Raw genomic sequence first — 20,547 nt, forward strand, 5'->3', positions numbered from 1 at the left:
GTGGTGGGAATGGTTACAGACATGATAATCTGTTTACAGCAGACCTGCTCCTTCCAAAGATCAAATGAGAAGAAATGGGTATCTTCAAAAGACTTAGGCAATGTACCCCTAAGAAGCAGTTGCTGATGCTCGGGAAAATAAGAGTACCTACCCTCTTCCCGACACCCCCAGCCTGGGGCTCAGAATACTTGGCTCTTGTATCTCTTTCTCTCAAAGTTTGTTATTTTCTCGTGAGAGACTAAGACTGCACAGGGCAAAACATGCATTTCCCTTGATAATCTTGATTAGAGATTTGTAGTAGAGAGGACAATGTTTAGGCCAGTAGGAGCCTTGGGCAAATCATTTCCCTTTTTAGCATCAAGAAAATGAAAGGATTGGAGATCTCTGAAATCTCGGCTGAGCCCCACCATCAACACCGTTGTTGCTATGCTCACCATAAAGCATTCAAAATAGGAGGAATGGTGTAGTATCAGATAAACGTTCCCCAACTCTTCCCCTTTTCGCCAGAGGCAACGCTTCGTAAATAGTTTACATGTTTTTTCCAGCTATTTTCTCTGCAGAGACATTTTCTTCTTTGAACACAAAAACGGGAGCCTTTTCATCTCATTCGTCTTAGGGAATCTACTTTTACACGTTTTCTTCTGGATCTAAGTCTAATGAAGCCTTAGTGTCACTTGCAGAGGCTACTGGAGACCCTGGTCCTTTCAGTCTTGTCTTTTACTCCCTTCAAGTCCTCGACCTCGGTGGTTGCCACAGCAACACACTGGTTTTGTGGGTGGCCCGTTTCAGTTGGCTTGCTCCTCAGACCCACCTTCCAACTCCGAGCGCGAGCTACATCCGTCTTATTTCCGCCTCGCAAGTCAATTGGCCAAGGATTCGTATCTTCCGGTTTGAGGCCGCCGCTTGCGCCAGAACCGGGCGCGCAAGGATGACGTCACTGGAGGCGGTGGCGGCACCTGGGAGACTGGAAGGGCTTCTGGGGCTGTCGGCCCGACCGCTGAGAGCTGCTGTCATGGCGGCCGCTCCGTGGGGCGTCATCTCTGTACTGTTGCTGCTGCTAGCAGGGAAAGCCCAGAGCTCGGAGGTCCCCGGGGCTTCTGCCGACGGGTCGGGTGGGATTGGGGTCGGCATGGGAGATCGCTTCAAGATTGAGGGGCGTGCGGTTGTTCCAGGAGTGAAGCCTCAAGACTGGATCTCGGCGGCCCGAGTGCTGGTAGACGGAGAAGAGCACGTCGGCTTCCTTAAGTGAGCATCCCGAGGGCCGCGGGAGAGCGGTGGGATGGAAGCCGGAGGGGAAGTCCCCCCAGGAGAGCTAAGTGTCAAGACCTGCCATCGTCGCTGTCGGAGGGTGAGGGGGCGGGCGCCGCTAGCGGTCTTTGCCGGGAGACCTTGGGAGGCAGTCGGAAGCTTTCTCCTTTCCAGTCTCGTACCTCAGAAATGAGGGTGGCAGGTGCTTGCCCCAGGGCCGGAGCCGTGAGGTCGGTTACCTTCAACTCCATTTTGGCCCTCTATGGGGACAACCACTTCTAGGCCCTGGGGACAGCTGGACCCCTTATTTGCCTCTTGCTGAAGTCTTTCTTTTGCCTCTCATCTGGTTTCCCAGAATCTGGCCGGGTTTTTCAATTTTTTGTGTATTTTTTTTTACATTCATTTCAGTCTTTTTGTAGCTTGATGTTGCGTAGAAACATCCTTAGGCAAATGGGAATTCTGAAAGCCCAAAGGGTTTCTGGTGATGACTTAAACTGGGAGGCTAATGCTGCTTCTAAATTAATAAGCCCTGGAGTCCCTAATGAAAGCACCTTTTTCGCGTGGAGGTGGGATTGTTGTTCTTTTTTACACTTCAATTCATCGAGGGATTTGCAACATCACACTTGGCATTTATGTGGGACTAGGGCTTCATTGCATTGCTTACACGCTTCTGTCCTCACCAGGTATTAGAAGTGGGATTTCAACCTATATTAAAAGATATGTTGAATTTATTAGCACTCGCATTTTGTCGCAGCCTCCTTTTCAGGACTCTAGACAAGTGTGATGTTTAAATCTGTCAATCACTGCTTCGAAAGTGAAACCACGAGCTGAAAAAATATTTAGGGAACAAGTGTTACATTACTCTGGTGGGTTTGTGCACCAGCAAGCGGTATCTAAAAACCAGACCACTTAAATGTTGACGTTTAGTTCTAAATTTGATTGGCAAATATTCAGATTATCCAGTTGTCTTTGAGGATTTCAACCTCAGATTTATAAGTAATGACAAGAAGCTCACAACTGTTATTTTAATGCTGTTGTTACTAAAGACCTTACATTAGAGCATTCTTTAGGTTTAACATAATTAATGATGCTTTAATGATAAAGCTTTCATTAAATTTTGGAAAATTAGCCTTACTTGACCATTTGCCCTTTTATTCTGCAGTATACAATTCTTTTTAAAAGCACTTATTTTTATTTAAAAATAGTATCTAAGTAATATGTGTATTCAAGAAAATATAATAAAGGAGAGGTAACAACTCTTGACATTTTATTTTATCTTTTCTAGCCTTTTTTTTTTGCTTAATATTTTGTGAGCAGTTCCTGATACATTTCATGTTTTTCCATTTGCATGTGGGAACGTTGATTAAGAATTAATATGAAGAGTTTACTCTGGCAAACTTGTTGGAAGAGGGATAGGCAATTTGTTTTGTACCTGTTATGCATAACTAGCATGCAATTTTGATTTCTATTTAATGCCTGTTGGAAGTTGCTTGGGGCTTGGTTAATGGAGATGAAGGGAGTTTGGCCTCAGACTCCTCATGCCACTTCTCATTTTTATCACTTCTCATTTTATGTATGTAAACCATAATTTATTTAATCAGTCTTCTGTTTTTGGACATTTAGGTAGTTTTCAATTTTTGACATAGGAAGATTATGTACTGTACCTTTATGAACTTTTTATTATGGAAATTTATAGACATAAACTAAAATAAACAGAATAGCTTAGTGAATCCTTAGGTACCAATCACAGTCTACTGTTTTGTTTCATGTCTCCTTTACACCTCATTTTTTTTTTTAGACTATTTAAATATCCTAAAGATATGATTTCCCTTGTAAAAACATGTGTCTCTAGAAGGTAAAGTCTTAAAAAGTAATGCAATACCATTATTGATTCAACAAAATTAATAATGCTGTAACATCATCTAATAATTCCCAGTCCATTTCTATTTTCCCACTTATCTTAAAAAATGCTTTTATGTAATTGCTCTCTCAAATTATGATCCAACAAGGCCTTATATTGTTGAGTACACATTTAAAGCGTAGTTTTAAAATTTCATTATAAAGTTTGTATGTCATTTTTCTAAAGTAAAATATTTACCTTAGGATGAAAACTCTATTTGCATTTTCTATAGGCACTTTGTTCTGCTATTATTTGTGTGATACAGTCATTAGCTTAATTCTGTATTTGTTCTGGACCTTGAAAAATATTTTGCAATTCATTTAGTTAGGGTCCCCTCAAGAAACAGAAGATACACTCAAATTAGATAATTCGAGGAAAGTTCAGTGAAAGGATTAAACAGTGTAGTCATGGTGTTGGGGAACAACCAGATTGCATAGCACCCTGTAGTTTACGACCTCAAGGCTATTACCAACTCTAAGGCTGAAGCGAGGAAGGGAAGTAATACTGGAAGCTAAAAGGGAAGCAAGGACTGTCTTAAGAGCAACTGTGTGCCTTGACACAGCCAGTCAGAAGTGGCCTCTCAAGGAGGAAATTTGGGGAAAAATATGCTAAGCTCGTTTTCTTCCCTTCACCAGAGCACAGACAGAAGAGTGGGAGAGAGTGGGTCTCAGGGGCAAACAGAAGACCTCTAGCTCAGGAATGAAATTTACTTGATGTTTACATTTCAGTTCTGTTTTAGTTTAGTGTGTGCTTTGAAGTAGCAAGGAATATCTTCTCCTCTTACTATTGCACTAAATGTTGTGGATGTGGCAGGAATCAATTATTCCTTTAACAGTGAAAGAGCCTAATAAACATTATTTTTAAATTATTATGATACTGGGAATTCTGTGATAAAGTTGGTCCCTTTAGAATCAATCATTTGTTTTCCTGAAACAGAAACTTATTTTTCCTCAGAATGGCACTTTCTCATTATCAAAACATTAATTTTGAGCTGTGAACATGAAATTATCAGCTCTTAAAGGGATGGTGTTCTAAGCCCAGGAAGTTTAGAACAAATCAGGAAAGCAAGAACGGTAAAGAACAAATTAAAACTATTTAAAAAAGCCATTTTAATTTAGAAATTATTGGAGGGGGTTGGCAGAATTGGAAACACTAATATTGTAGTAATAATGTAATGTATATTGATAGTTTTCCTTGAATAAAGACATGGCGTCCGAATAGGAACTGTGCTTCTGTCACCTGTTATCTCTGTTCCACAGAGGGAACAGAAGTACTTTCTGTGTCAGGGTTCTCTGCTACTGTGAGCTGTCTGGGGTATTTTCAGAACCCATTCAGTGTAATTACGGAATCTGAAGCATGAGACAACTCTTGCTAGTTTTGTTTTGTTTTGTCTTTTCTAATTGCTCTGAATGTCATTCTTGGGGGAATTGATTTGGGGATTAACAGATGTACTAAAGAAAAGGATACACTATTGATCAGTAGTAACTAGATATGATTTTCATTTTTCCAGGACAGATGGGAGTTTTGTGGTTCATGATATACCCTCTGGATCTTATGTGGTGGAAGTTATATCTCCTGCTTACAGGTTTGAGCCCATCAGAGTGGATATTACTTCAAAAGGAAAAATGAGGTGAGAGCAACTGATTTAATTTTTGCTGAAGTCTGAGCTACTGAATACCTCATTGTATATTATATTTAGAATCTACAGTTAAGGTTGAAAATTTTCTTATTTAAAATATAGGTATTCCTTAAAACATCCTAAACATCTTTATATTGTTTTATTCTGAGGATTGATAGTACTGTAAAGTTGAACTTCATTCTGCTCTGGTTTAAAATTTATTTTAAAGCTCCTTATATGATTATATAGCGAAGAGGTAAGATTACTTACTATTCAAGCTAAAACACTGTGGTCCTGGCCAGGTGGCTCAGTTGATTGGAGCATTGTCACCAAAAGGTTGCAGGTTCCATCCCCAGTCAGGACACATACCTAGGTTATGGGTTTGTTCCTCAGTTGGGGCACATACAGGAGACAGTGGATCAATGTTTCTCTCTTAAATCAATGTGTGTGTGTGTCTCTCTCCCTCCCCTCTCTCCCAATCCCCACCCACTCTCTGAAATTGATAAGCATAGTCTCTGGTGAGGATTTTTTTTAAAAAGCACTGTGAAAGTTATAATTGATATGTGATTAAAGTTGGAAATAATTTAACTTTTTAAATTGGAAATGTTATTTATTACCTGTTTTTCATCAGGATAGTTTGATAACACCCCTTAGTACCTATTTGAAGTATGATCTAGAAACTTTCATAGTTCTTTCTTTGTGGAATATTTAATATTTCTTGGGAAAATAATAGCTTACATTTTGGAGTTTATGTCGAAGTAAGTAAGGATCATGATAAGAAAAGTAAAAGTACATCATTAGAGCCTGGCAGACTAGGAAAAAATTTCAGAATAAGTAGGTGAACATGTGATTTGAATTTGAGGTGAAAAGAATTTTGGACTAATTCAGGCTCTGAATATGGAATACTATTAACACATTTGCAGTTGGAATCAGTTGTATAGATACCCACAGTGTTCAGATGCAGCCTTCTGTTATAATCCCCAATTTATTTATTAATTTTGTTATTATCTGCTGCCAATAGTATTCTTTTCTGTTGTAATCTCACCAGGAAATAATATGACGCAATTTTATATATTTATTTTTTCTAGCTTTATTGAGGTACAATTAACAAATATGAAAATTTTAAATAGTAATGTCTCTTCTTTGTTTGTGCTACCACAAAATGATACCATGTTGCTGTAATAAAGCACAAGTAATCCAATGGCAAAAATAATTGTGGGGTTGAAGGAGCTGTGTTTTTCTAACCTTTTTAGTATGTGCCAAGCCTATTCAGGTTGATTTGTAGATAACCCAAATTGAGCAGACATCATAAGAGATATGTTCACCTAGTGCCACAATATTTACAGTTGAGTTACTGTTTACTCTTAAAATTTTTTCCTTCTCTCTTTGCTTTATCTTTTTATTAGAAGTTTTTAAAGTATAATATGTAAGTGTGCTATAATTCAAATAGAGTGACACATAGAGCTATCTTATCCTCTACATCACCTGCATATTAGTCCATTGATGGATTTCCCATCATTTTTATAACCAGCTCCTACTCATGGATATGTAAGATTTTCTTCCTCCTCTTTTAGCATGTATAATGAACAGAGACGGTGATTCTGCAATCATTTAAGTTCTTAATGTTATCATGAGACAAATACCATGATGTCACTCAAAGTACATTCTTTTTGAAGTTCAGTTCATAGATGATTCTACTTTGTTCAAATTCTAATCATATTTCTTGATGTCGGCTATTTAGAGCAATGGTGAAGCTTGAATTGAAGCTAATACCTTACAAATATGTTTATAAATAACCTTTGATGGAATAAATGAATTGCTTCAAAGTACATGAACCTTATTTAGTATTGACTTTCTCCTGTCTTTTTAGAGACAGATTTAAAAAAAAAAAAAAATACATGTAAAATTCTAGTATAGAAATCTAAAACTTAAAGGATTTATCATGACTTTCATACATTTTGAATTGCAAGGTTGGAGATGGGGTGGATATGTTGATTACAGTATACATTATAGACACGTTAAAGTTTTTTTTTTTAATTGCCAACTGAATACTGGAGAGAATGAGAGTTGTTAAAGGGGGATATTTGTCTATTGAAAGATGATATATTTTTATTTATCTTTACTCTGTTTGAATTTTGAATTTGTAATCTAAGCAAATAGAAATATTTTTCTAAATATAAAGTTTTATTTGCTTTTTTACCTTGGGTAAAGGGTACTTCCTGCTTTAGCATTTAAGGACTGGTTGCAGCAGTGGGATTCATATTCTCAGATCCATTCCTGATGATTGGATGCCTGAAGCATAGGTAAAAAAACAATAATTAATAATTGGGGGTGGGACAGAGTAGAGAACAAAGTGGAATTCAGATAAGATCCTATTATTATTGACCAGTGTTTTATAAACATACTTGGTAAGTTAGTTTCAAATATATGTGGGATTTCCATTTCTGACATTTTGGCAGAATGTAAAACCTCAGAAATGCTAGATAAATATGTATAGCTAGTTCTTTTAAATATGTAGCTTGATTCTAAGTCCTGTGTTCTTTCTCTACATTTTGCTAAATATTTTAGACATAAAGGTAAAGCTACTTTGATCAGATTTTGAAGATCAAAAGTTTAGATACCTAAGTACTTGAGAAAAGCTAAAGGTAATTATAAGGCATTTCTAGTGTGTTATAGGCAGTTTTTTTTAACTAATAATGCTTTTAATAGAATTACTGATACTTTTTTTCATGTTTTTTTATCAGAGCAAGATATGTGAATTACATCAAAACATCAGAAGTGGTTAGACTTCCCTATCCTCTCCAAATGAAATCTTCGGGTCCACCTTCTTACTTTATTAAAAGGGAATCATGGGGCTGGACAGACTTTCTCATGAACCCAATGGTATGTATCAGGCTATAATGAAGTAGTTTTACTAATCTCTAATTTGCTTTGAGGCAGTTGAAAACTTTTAAACCCTGTGAGATAGAAAGCTGACGTCAGATTGCTGGATGAAAGGATAATTGTGAATAATTTGTGGATTTCAGGAAAATAGTGGCTTGGGAATATATAATGAAAATGATACAGTGAGAATTGCATGGTAGATTTGATGTTGAACTGTGCAACAGAAATTGGATAAATACTTATTTATGGTGAAATGTTTTAAAATTCAAATAGAGTAAGTATGTGATAAAATAAGGGATCTCTTTTGTACTGCCTGCGTTTTAGTCCATTGATGAATGTGCTATCATTTATTAACCAGCCCTTTACTGACGTCATAGTAAGGGTTTTTTTCTCCTTTTTGACATGTATAGTGAGCAGAGAACTTATTCTGTGGTAATTTAAATATTTGGTGTTATTATGAAACTGATGTGATGCTTTCCACTCATTAAAAAAAATACTAATAGAATACATTCTTTAGAAACAATTTGACTTTTTTTTTTGCTGCTTTTGCAAGTTGAATTATTATATTAAAATTGTCTAAGTTTTGTTCGTATTCCTTCCTGATAGCTATTTGGATCACATATAGGAATGTTTGGGGCTGTAGATCCTTTGAAGAGCAATAAATTAGTACCTAGAATCTCCTCTCAGGGATAAAGAAGCAGTAGGGTAGAGTGGATGGGAGAAATCAGCAACAAGACTTCAAAACTTAATGAGAAATATCTTCCATTTTCTCATTTTTTTGAAATTCCTTGAAAGCATATCCAGTGTTATAAGCTTCTAGGTCATCTTTTGAACTTATCTGCTAAAGTAGTTGGCTAGTGTTATATTGGAGGCTGTAGAGGATGTACATTAATGAGAGGCGCAATATACTGTTTTCTCCAAGAACCACAAAGTCATCTGGAAAGAGCAGCCCAGCTGGCTCTGAGAATCACCAATCCCCATGCCAGACTACAGACTGAAGAGAGTGAATAGATAGTTCTGTTTGCAAATTATTCATGCTAAATAAAACTATAAACTGCAGAATGGTAGGTGGCACAAATACAAAGTGCGGTGTTGATAAAGTCCAAACACATATAGATAAGGCTTTTATATTCTGCAACAGTCAGACATTGAGGAGCACTCTGCTATCAGCAGGGCTGGTTCAGTAGAATTGAAGTTGCTGCTGCTAGTTTTATTCTGTATACAACATTTAAATCTTCAATTTTATCACTGGTTGTTAGGAGCAGATTTTGTCGTACTGTTAAGTGGAAAGAAACATTTTCTGAATGTTTTCCCCCACAGGTTATGATGATGGTTCTTCCATTGTTGATATTTGTACTTCTGCCCAAAGTGGTCAACACAAGTGATCCTGACATGAGACGGGTAAGATGATTGCCCAGCTGTGGGTATTTGAACCATATTCTTTTTTTAACTTTCAAAGATTTTATTTTTATTTATTTTTAGAGGGAGAGAAAAAGAGGGAGAGAAACATCAACATGTGAGAGAAACATTGATTGATTGCCTCTCGTGCTCCCCCAGCTGGGGACCTGGCCCACAATCCAGGCATGTGTCCTGACTGGGAATTGAACCTACAATCTTCCAGTTCACAGGCCAGTGCTCAGTTCACTGAGCCACATCCATGGGTGAACCATATTCTGATGCCTGGTTCACCCACTGCGGCTGGGTGGCTAGGGTCTTTCAATTTCATCCTGGTTTCCAAGCCAAATTTATCTAGAGATTGTATTAATACAGTGTTATGTTCCTGGCACTTTGTTAGTCATTTCCATTGGAACAGGTAAATTTAGTTGGTTCTGCTTGATAAAGGCCTGGGACTCTTCTCATGGCTAAAGCATTCTACTTAGTACTAGACTCTTTGTGCCTCACTTGTTAAATAGTTGAAATGCTTAATAATCCTGATATACCTAACCCAAATATTTTGCAAAATGATAGTTTCCTATAATCTATTTTTACTTTATAAAACTGTTCAGAGTACACAGTTATGTGTTCAGACACATGAAAAAAATTTGAATAGACCAAGGGAAAAGATAGAATAGTAGCTTTCAGACTTTGTACCACAGAACTGTACTGGTTTGGCAAGCGGGAGAGGAGTTGCCAAGTAGGATGCTTCAAAGCTAGAGCCACGCTTTGTCTCTTTTAAATATTGGCTTCCATATAAAATCTACAGGTTTGTTTTTTTTTAAACCATTGTCCATTCTTCCACATCAATAAATATCTTCTTAGTTCCAAGTTTTTCTATCACAATGAATGTATTAATGTGTTGACATCTTATTCATTGCTGAAAAACATTTACTAATTGATTTCTAAGTTCTGAGTATTGGGGAATATGCAAATGAATTATATCACCCTTGTCATCAACAAGCTCATAATCCAGTTAAATGTAGGAAATAGAATGGATTTATAAAAAGTTCTTGCCATCAGAAGTGTGTGTGTATGTGTGTCTTTTAAATAGGAAAATAAGATAAACATAAAATAAATTAAAATGTTTGCTGAGAATAGTAGGTGATAACGTTCTGTAGCAAGTGAGGCATTTATTCCAAGTTGGAATGGCAGAAAAAGCTTCATGGAAAAAGAAAGCTCTGTGATGTTTCATAATATTTTATTACTAAATTTTGGCATCTCTGCTTCAGTGTTGTCCAGAAAATATATGTCCTATATAATTCTTTTATGTTTTAAGTCAATTAACTCTCTGTAGCATACATAGAAGGCAGTATCAGAAGTCACATTAAATTAAAAGTTCATTACTTGCAAAGTGTTTTGTACATGGTAAGCAATATAAAAAGTTTGTTCAAGAGCTTCAGAATTTAAAAAATAGAGTTGAGCCCTGACCGGTGTGGCTCAGTGCCATGGGTGTCGTACTGCAAACCAAACGGTCACCAGTTCTATTCCCAATCAGGGCACATGCTTAAGTTGCAGGCCAGGTCCCGGTTGAGGGTATGCAAGAGGCAACCGAAGGATGTTTCTTTGGCACATTGATGTTTCTCTCCTCTCCCTCCATTCCCCTCTCTCTAAAAAGAAATACAATCTTAAAAAAAAATTAGTTGATATTTTTGCAAGGACTAAAGACCTATTACCATATACGTTTAATTCTTGATTAGGGTATATTTTCATATTTGGTTCATATTTTATGTTTCTTTTCCTGGACTTATTTCACTTTCTCCTTGAAAACCTATGTATAAATTCTACTTTTGAGGAGAAAGCCCAAACTAATTCTGAAATGGTGTTCAATTTTAAGTGATAGCTAACATAGTATTTGCTTTTTTTTTTTTTTTATAGGTCTGAACTAACATAATTTTGAGTTCACTTTTGGAATGTCACGTAAAATTCAAATGAAGCAGACATTACATTAATATTGTCGAAAGTGGCACAGTACCTTATGGATCGTTGGTTCAATAAGGGGGAGGACAAAACCTCAAAATAAAAGTGCCAGATCCTTATCCTGTCCTGCAAGTAACTTGTTTGTAACATTTGTGTTGCTTGCTTTTGATGCTGGAATTGAGGTCACCCAAGTCATACAGCAGATTTATTACTCAGGGCTTTAGGAATCAGGTCCTGGGAAAACTGCTGTTATCTTCCAAATCACTCCGATGTCTTGATAGATAATAAAAGTTTGATATTCTGGTTATATGCTTCTAAAGAAAGCATGAGTTAAAAAAGAAAACACTCATCAAAACAATAAGAAAGCATTTAAATCAGAAAACATACAATAAGATGGCAGGAATATGATCACATACGTCCATTATCAGCGGAAATGCCTTTTATAAAAATGTAAGCTGAATCAAACCCTAGGCAAGCATTTATTGGACATTTAGTAAGGATCAAAATGCTTAGTGATGTGTGGTGTAAAGTAGGTATGAAACATGGTGCTGTTGGGTATGGCATTGCATCGTTCCTTGGAACCAGTGTCTTTTACTTGTTCTACGCCTCTCCTTCTTCCTTAATGGAAGTATTAGTTGTTCAGTGACCCGAAGGATCCCTAAGCCTTTCATGTCATTATGCTTTGTCTTCCTGCAGGAAATGGAGCAGTCAATGAATATGCTGAATTCCAACCATGAATTGCCTGATGTTTCTGAGTTCATGACAAGACTCTTCTCTTCAAAATCATCTGGCAAGTCTAGTAGCGGCAGCAGCAAAACAGGCAAAAGTGGGGCTGGCAAAAGGAGGTAGTTGGGCAGTCCAGAGCTGGCATTTGCACAAACACGGCAGCACTGGGTGGCATTCAAGTCTTGAGGGAAAACCGTGTGAAGCAACTACTGTAAACTTGAGTCATCCTTAAAGTTGATCTCTTGTAACTGTTGTGTGTGATAACTCTTCAGTACATGTTTTGAACTTGGTACACCAGAAAACCTAGCTTTCATCTTCTTTTGTGTGAGGTCAATATTGATGTCACTGAATTAATAACAGTGTCCTATAGTAAATGACATTAATAAATTATATGAAGTACTATACATTATGTATATTAAAATGTTTTAACCCAGAGATAAAATTATCTTGTCTTTTTTTCCCACTTAATGTTTCCTTTATTCCTAAAAGTTTTCTAATATTTTTCATTTTCTGAGGCTTGAACTTGATCTTTTTTGTCTAAAAAGAAGTATATGGTATTTTTACAGGAGCATGAACCATGGATTTTTATATAGCCAGATAGTTCAGAATGCTCAGCCCTGCCTTGCCATTTAACATACCCTGATGATTTAGGTAGAACCACATGTTTCTGATGTACTTTCAATTTTTATTATTATAGTTAGTTTCAGAGTATGGATATATGAATTAGAACGGATGTTATCAACTTTTAAATTCTGGTTACCATCTGTATTTGTTATTGAGTATTGGCTATGTGCTGTGATTCAAGGAAAGATTCAACAGAGATGGATAGTATCAGTCCCTGTCCTTAACAGCACTTACCATGAAGAGAGGGAGCACAAACAATAATAGGGAGTCAATGGCTAGGGGAAGGAAATGCCGCACTAGGAGAGCCTTCTAGCGTCTGAGGACAGTGCTTCATGATAATATTGGTGGTATAGCACAGGTAGCTTTTTACAGTCTCTTCTCTCCCATCATTGATTCTTGAGAGTTGCTGGAATATAAAGTACTACTTTCCAGTGAGGAGTGTCTCAAAAACTTTATTTAAATAAGTTACAGAAATCTCACCTTTTTTTATGGGTTGCTTTAAGTAGAGGGCTCCTATCCTTTTCTATGTTAAAGAACTCCCCTATTGCTTTTCTTCAGGTCACTAAGTCAGCAAAAAACGACAACAAAAAAGTTTGGCTACAAACTTATTTTCCCTTTTGTAATAGGTGCCATTGTTCATTTTGAAATGAGTTGCGTAAGTTTTCTTTTAAATAAGTGTCAGTGCAGGACATTTGTATTAGTTATATAAAGGAGGAACTGTGTCTCTATATTATAACACTAAAATTACCAAACTGGTTATATTATGAATGATTAAGGTGGGTAAACTGGTTAATGTGAGAAGTAGGTCTTTTAAAATAGAATAATTTATTGAAAATAAAATATTAGAACACTAGTTAAGTGAAAGTTATAATTTAAAGGAGACAGAATATAGTAAAGAGTCATAGTTGTATGACCAAAAGTCACGTTGAAAAATTTCAAAATCTGGATTGTCAAAATTTGTATATGAAATACTTAATGACAAAGAAATTAGAAAGCACTTCCAAGGAAATTACCATTTCAAGTGTTAATTAAGAAATTATGTGTGGCTATTTTACATTGATTCTAACACTATCTGAATATTTTATATATATATATATCCCTTGCAGAATGTTATTACATCAATTGCATATGAAAATCTTAATTATCTTTACATAGAACCTTCATCAAATGCTTAATGTGCTTACAGGTGCAGAAATGATTGTATGTTGTTAGAAAATAGGGATTTACTACAAAGAGTCCTATTTACCTGCTAACTTGCTTTTTGACTTTAGGCAAGTCACTTTCCCTCTTTGCATCATGTCTTGTTCATTGTATTTCCAGCATTGAGCATGTAGACACACAATAAATGTTTGTTCAATGAATAAATAAATGGGCCTCAAGTTTCCTCATCTGTAAATTGAGGATTTGGATTAGACCTGTAAATTCCTTTTCAGATCTAAAATTCCACTATACTTTTAACCTACCCTTAAGAATCATACAATCAATGATCAGTGCCAACTTGCTCTTTGTTCTTTCTTCCTTGGGTCTTTCACTGTTCCTCATTTGGAGACAAAATATTATTTCTTTGATTCAGTTTACATGTGGTATCTCTCTGAAATGTAAGCTTCATGTTTTAAAATATTTTAAATCTACTAAATTAAACCTGAGTAGGGACTTTGTGCAGAACAAATCTTGGTTGTCCGTTCTTGCCAGGAAGTCCCGAGTGCCCAGGATACATTCATAGCACCCAGGTTTTTAAGCACTTTTTTAGGAGTCAAAGCCTTGGGATTCATCCCAAGTCTCATTAACATTTTGAAGATTCAGGATTTTACCTAACCTTCCCAGAGCAGTAAGTTGTCTTATTTTCCCCTTAAGTTTACTTTGACAGGAGGGAAGAAGCAAATATTTAGCAACTTTTCAGTAGTGGAAAGGTTTAAAGATCCCAATGAAGAATGTAAATAATGATAAAGGGGAGTTTTTTCATTGAAATAGTCACTCAAACTTTCAGGAAATTTGAGGTTTCTTAAGTGTTCGACTAAGTAAAGTATTAAAAATATTATTAAATATATTTTAAAAATTTAATATTTTCACCTTTGTTTATTGCCTTCCAGGTCATATATAGATATAGTTTTGCATGCTTACAATCATCTATGAACCATTTTGTATTTAAACCCAACAAAAATTCTGCTGAGCTCTAATTTTAGGAAACACAGTAGAAGCTAGTGGCTGAGTCCTTCAGTTCAAGGAGTTTGTTGAGACAGGACCTAGTTGTACTGTGTTCCTTTAGCACTTTAAGTGTGATTGTTGTCATCATTATTTTTTAATTTGTAAGGTATATGAGAATATCCAATTGATAAAAGTGTATTATTCAAGGGAACTTGAAGATAGGCGTGGCAAAATTTAGATGTTGCCTATAAACTATAAATATCACTTTAATATTCTTGAAAGAAAGATGATAAAATATTAAAGAACTTTATTAGAAAACAGTTCCCCCCAAATACCACTAAATATTTATCCTATCTTTTTTTTTTTTCACAGTAACACAACTGACTTTATTTTGGGAGCATAGGAGAACTGAAGCCTTTCACAATGGCTACAGCCTGGTAGGATTGAGCCAGCCAGGCAGCCAGGCAGTCAGACTGACAAACCTGAGAAGAGGGAGGAGTAAATTAAGAAGGTCAAGCAGTAAATAAGAAGAATGAGTAGAGCCATAAAAATTAGCTGTGAAGAACATTTCCAACAGGAAACTTTTGACAAGGCCTTTAATTCCACTAAAATTCAATAACCTAATAATTACTAAAGATTAATATCTATTTCCTTAGGTAATTTTGAAATCAATTTTCCATATATATGAATGTAAGTCATTTGTTCTCACTTTAAAAATAATTATTTATTTATTTTTAGAGAGGGGAAGGAAAGGAGAGGGAGAGAAACATCAGTTTGTGGCTGCCTCTCATGCACCCCAACTGGGGACCTGGCCCTGACCGGGAATCAAACCAGCGACCCTTTGGTTTACAGGCCAGCACTCAGTTTACTGAGCCACACCAGTCAGGGCTCTTCTCACCTTTAATGTGTACCTGTGACATATATTTGGCTATTTTAAAACATTTCTAAATTGTAAAAAATTAGAAAATATTTAGAATTAAATGATCATGAAAATTTCGCATGAAGATTAAGAAATGGAACCATTCTAGCCCTGGACTATGGGGGAGGGGAGTGGAAAATATAAACTCTGACAATAAAGAGTTAAACCCTCAGGGCCCCAGAGAAGTGACACTGGGAATTTAGGGAGGAAACTCCTTTGAGGAATTTTCGAGTTGCCTTCTCAGAGAGTTTAGCTCAAGCTAGGCTCCAGATGTGGGGACTAAAGCCTCCAGAGGTGCTCCTTTCAAATATCGAAGAACTTTAAAAATCTGGTTCCATTCCTTTAGTTTCCTGTATTTCCTCAGGCCAGGAAAGAATAGGCAAACACGTACTTTGAGAAATACAAGGTAACTGCCCCATGCCAGTCAAGACTGCCTTGTCCAGCCAGGTCTCTGGGATGGCATTGCCTCTACATATCTCCTCAGTAGTGGCTCTGAAGTCTTTCCCATTTGATATTGCCTACCAATGGTCTACAATTTATTCATCTATAAAACAAATTTTTTCCTTCCTTGGTTATTATTATGGGTTGAATTGTGTCCTCCAAAATATATTAAGAGTCCTAACCCCCAGTACCTCAGCATGTGACCGTACTTAGAAAAGGGGTGTTTGTAGAGGTAATCAAGTTAAAATGAGATTATTAGGGTAACATAATCTAATATGACTGGTGTCATTATAAAAGGAAATTTGAACTCGGCTACAGACATGCATGGGTGGGGGGCAGATAACATGAAGAGACACAGGGAGAAGATAACTACATATCTGCAAATGAAGAAATGCCCAAGGCTACCAGGAGCTAGGGGTGAGGCCTGAAACAGATCCTTCTTGGTGCCTTCAGAGAAAGCGTGGCCCTACTGACACTTGGATATTGGACTTGTGGCCTCGAGGAAAATAAAGTAATAAACATCTGTTTTTCTAAACCAGTGTATGGTACTGTGTTATGGCAGACCTAAGAAACAAATAAGAGTTATTTTAGAAATTAGACTTTAGACTTCTCCCTCCACAACTAAGAAGGAATACGACTACCACAAAACCAGGAATAACCAGAAGTTCCAGAAAATAAAGCTACGTGGAAATCCAACATATGAAGTTATAAAGAAGTGCTTGTCTGGACGGGTAGGAGGGGCGAAGCTGGGGTGGAGAGGTCAAACTGTGCTGGTGGCAGCAGCAGCAGTGACAGTGGCAGGACGGCAGTAAGCACAGAAACCCATATTTAAGGGGAGGTGAGAAGCACCTGGGGAGCACCACCGGCTGCAGACCAGACCCATCAGCTCGCAATTCCAACACCGGGAAAGGCAGAACCCCATTGCCTCAGACTGTGAAGGCCGGAGGGGGTGGGGACAGAGGAGGAGGTTCCTGGTCTCAGAGGAGAGTGAACGGTAGGAATCCATCTTGGACCCCCACCCCCACACAAAACGCCATGGCGTGGTGATAAGGGTCACCCAGTAGTGACCAGTGCACAGGGCTCTGCCCCCTGTAGCATAGGAGATGTGACAGCTCCGCCCAGGAAGCAAAGATAAACACTAAACTGTCAGGATGGCACAGATCATGATACTCAGTGATGCAGCTGACAAGCCAGCAAATATCTAATGGATCAGCAGATAGCAAATCTTTCTAAGGCACAGTTCAGAGCTTTGGTTATACAAATGCTTTTAGACCTAACAGAAGATCTTAAACAAGGTGGGGAACAAATGAAGGCTAGTCCTGCTGAAATGAATGAAAACACATACGAAACAAGTGGTGAGGAAAAGAAAACCAGGGACCAAATCAACAAGTTGGAATATAGGGAAGGAACAAACAGTCAACCAGTGCAGAAAGAAAATGAAAAGTGAGGAAAATGAGGAGAGGCTCAGAAACCTATTAAACAGCTATGAGCAGGCCAACATCTGAGTCATAGCGTTGCCAGAAGGTGAAGAAGAAGAACTAGAAATTGAAAAATTATGTGAAAAAATAATAAAGCAGAACTTCCCTAACTTGGGGAAGGAAATAGACTTACGGGTCCAGGAAGCACAGAGAGTTCCAAAAAAAACTGGACCCAGGGAGAACTACATCAAGACATATTATAATCAAAATGTCAAAAATTAATAAAGAGAGAATCTTAAAAGCAAGAGAGAAGAGAATTACAGATAGAGGGGTCCCAATAAGACTCTCAGCTGATTTCTCAAAAGAAATTCTGCAGGCAAGAAGGGACTGGCAAGAAATATTCAAAGTAATGAAAAACAAAAACCTACAACCACAACTACTCTATCCAATAAAGCTGTCATTCAGAATAGAAGGGCAGAGAAAGTGCTTCCAGGACAAAGTAAAACTGAAGGAGTTCATCAGATCCAAACCACTGGGACTTGTTTAGGAGAAAGAGGATCAAAGCTATGAACATTAAAATGAAAACTGTATCACAACAACCAACAACAGAAACTAGAGAACCAAAACAAAGGCAGACTAAGTAGGCAACAAGCGTGGGAAAAGAATTATAGGTATAGGGAACATTTCAGGGGAGGTCAGCGGGAAGGGGAAAGTGGGGAAAGGGAGGGAGATGGTACAGGAATTAAGCATAGTAGTAGGGAGTGGAGTAGACAGGAAGATGTTGAGAAGAACTATATGCACAACCAATGGGCATGGACTAAGAGGGGGGACAACTGGAGGGAGGGAGATCACTAGGTCGAGGGGAACAAAGGGAAAAGAAATTGGGTCAACTGTAACAGCATAATCAATAAAGCATTTTTTTTTTAAGGAAAAAAAAAATAGACTTTATAAGTCTTTTTTAAAAAATCTCTCCAGGTAATGAAAGGTTCTTCTGTAGTTCAGAATTGAAGAGGGCAATAATCCCTGTTGACTAAGCTTTATTGGGTGTGTCTAATAGAGATGAAAAAGGACGGAAATAACCTCTCTCTAATCTATATTTAGTTATGGATAGGAGCTCCCCTTTAATTGAAGCCTTATGACTTTCTGCTTTTGAAGAGCCTGAGTGACCAGTCTGCAACATGTGAACATGAGGATTGCCAAACAGTATTTACCAGTTCTGCGTGTTCTAAAAAGTGTATGTTTGTACTTAGAAAAAAAAAAAAAAAAGATTACAAGGACAGATCCTGAGATATTTAGCAGAGGTTATTGCTGTGTGGTAGAATTACTGGTAATTTTTATTTGCTTATTTATTTTCCAAGTTTTCCAAGCAAATATGTATTATTTTATTAATCACTGTGTTATAGAATAGTTACTATAAAACAGAACCTAGTATAGTTTTTTGTTTCTTGTCCTCCTGGAAAGGCCCTACTTCTGGGTACAAAGGACCTGTCAAAAGATTTTCCATGGCAGTCTAGTTTTTCAGGGAGAAGAGTGGTCCTCCAAATCCCAGTTGAAATCTGCTACCTTTTTCTCTTTGCTGTCTTCCAGCCTGTGGTGTTTTCTACTACAGTTCACTGTATTGTACAATAGGAAAATGGGGCCATAGTTAGAAAATCATGGCAAAGCTTCATGGATTTTGATTGAAAGTGGCTGGTCTGTAAACTTGTTTTTGGATATATGCAGAACTACTAAAAATAAGCACCAGTTGCCCAGCTAGTGGTATTGGGGATGAGGGAGATGAGTATCAGCTACTGTTTATTGAAGGTAAGAGTGCCCATGTTTCTACTGGGACACCACTGGGGATGCATTTATGCAGGATAACTAGAAAATCATTGCCAAGGACTGAAAACTCTGGAGAACTGTTCTCATTAGGAGTATATGAGCATTCATGGGGACATCTGATGGTAGGCTTATTTGAGGGCCATATCAAATATGAAGATTAAGACTTTTTGGACAAATAGATTGCCATAAGGCACACTAATGTGGGTAAGTCAGGATGGTGGTCAAGGCCAGTGAGCAGAACTGGGTCTTGGCTTTTTGTGCATTATCACAGACAAACTTAAGGTGGTCGCCTCCCCTCCTCCCACACATTAATTCATCAAGGGAGATGGGCGACAGTGCAGTTCATTGGGAGGATAATTTTCCCAGCTGGATGTGCCCTCTTTGATTTTAATGTGAATATTTATTTGAGTGTCAGTCTTTTGCTTATTATTATTTAATGTTTCCAGAGTTGTTCAATTCATTCTACTTGTATCCTCATTGACAGAAGCAATTCTTGAACATAGCAGTTTGACTCTATCTCTGCAATCTTAATTCAAAAAGAGCTGCAAACAAATATTGGAACTTTACTAAAAGGTTAGCTTTTTATAGTGATATGGGTGTTACAATTCTGAAACTCTTAAAGGATTGAGCAAATGAGGAAATTATGATTCTCACTATTGGAGAAGTGAGATACAAATATGAAAAAAGGAAAAATCCTGTGGTATAGGATTGGAATTGCAGATGTCAATATGAATTCATTGTTTTTTAGTAAGTATTCATATGTACATATTTCCTACTTTCATTCACTGAAAGGGCCTAATAGCAATGAAATATACTGAGTCCAGATCTGAGTTAGGTACTACTCTCGACCTAATGAAACAAGGGGTCCTTGAATAAATGACTGATTCTTGGGCTGGGGAAGAGAGTGAAGATGGGCCTGGAACTTTCTGTTGTACCAGAGAGTAAGGGAGTGCTCAAAAAATGTTTAGGATATGTCAAAGGGTCACAGGAGTCATTTTGAAGCTCTCACTGCTTAAATTTGTGACAATTTGAGCATTGAAATAATGACAATAATGGATTTTAACCAATTACTAAGAGTTAATGAGTCCATAATGATAAGTACATAATTAAATAAATCAGAAAGGAAGAAAAGACATTCCCACAGTAGAATGCCAACCAATTGACAATCAGCATAGTAATAACTTGGTTAAGAATAATAAATAGATACTATAATTATTGGGTGAAAACCCCGTGACCCATAGGAAATTTATATAGGCTCAAAATCTCTTTCTCGAGATTACTAATCACAGAGGGAAAATAGTAAGTTTATAGTGGAGAAACCTGGGCATGGGTGGAGGGAACACTTAAACCAAGTGATCAATGTTAATGTCACCAAAAATGGGATAAGCATCACATCTACCTGACATGATACTTCGAGGACACAATATCACATGTGTGATACACCAGCTCA

At 37.2% G+C, this 20,547-nt stretch overlaps 1 protein-coding gene across 1 annotated transcript; it reads left to right on the forward strand.

Annotated features, from left to right (window-relative positions):
- The first annotated feature begins 929 nt into the window (after positions 1-929).
- Positions 930-13,426, forward strand: EMC7 (ER membrane protein complex subunit 7). Its single transcript, XM_090270376.1, has 5 exons — positions 930-1,245; positions 4,659-4,778; positions 7,511-7,649; positions 8,970-9,050; positions 11,700-13,426. Exons 1-5 carry the CDS (start codon positions 1,013-1,015, stop codon positions 11,850-11,852), a joined length of 726 nt encoding a protein of 241 aa, XP_090126502.1. The 5' UTR covers positions 930-1,012; the 3' UTR covers positions 11,853-13,426.
- The last annotated feature ends 7,121 nt before the right edge of the window (positions 13,427-20,547 follow it).

This window comes from Furipterus horrens, unplaced genomic scaffold (assembly GCF_987537825.1).
Source record: "Furipterus horrens unplaced genomic scaffold, mFurHor1.1.pri manual_scaffold_3, whole genome shotgun sequence".
NCBI lineage: Eukaryota > Metazoa > Chordata > Mammalia > Chiroptera > Furipteridae > Furipterus > Furipterus horrens.

Excerpts from the sequence above, each read along its gene's own strand:
- EMC7 (XM_090270376.1), top strand. The coding sequence starts at position 1,013 with ATGGCGGCCGCTCCGTGGGGCGTCATCTCTGTACTGTTGCTGCTGCTA. Across the intron at positions 1,246-4,658 it reads GAGCACGTCGGCTTCCTTAA|GACAGATGGGAGTTTTGTGG; the intron begins GTGAGCATCCCG and ends TCATTTTTCCAG. Across the intron at positions 7,650-8,969 it reads ACTTTCTCATGAACCCAATG|GTTATGATGATGGTTCTTCC; the intron begins GTATGTATCAGG and ends TTTCCCCCACAG.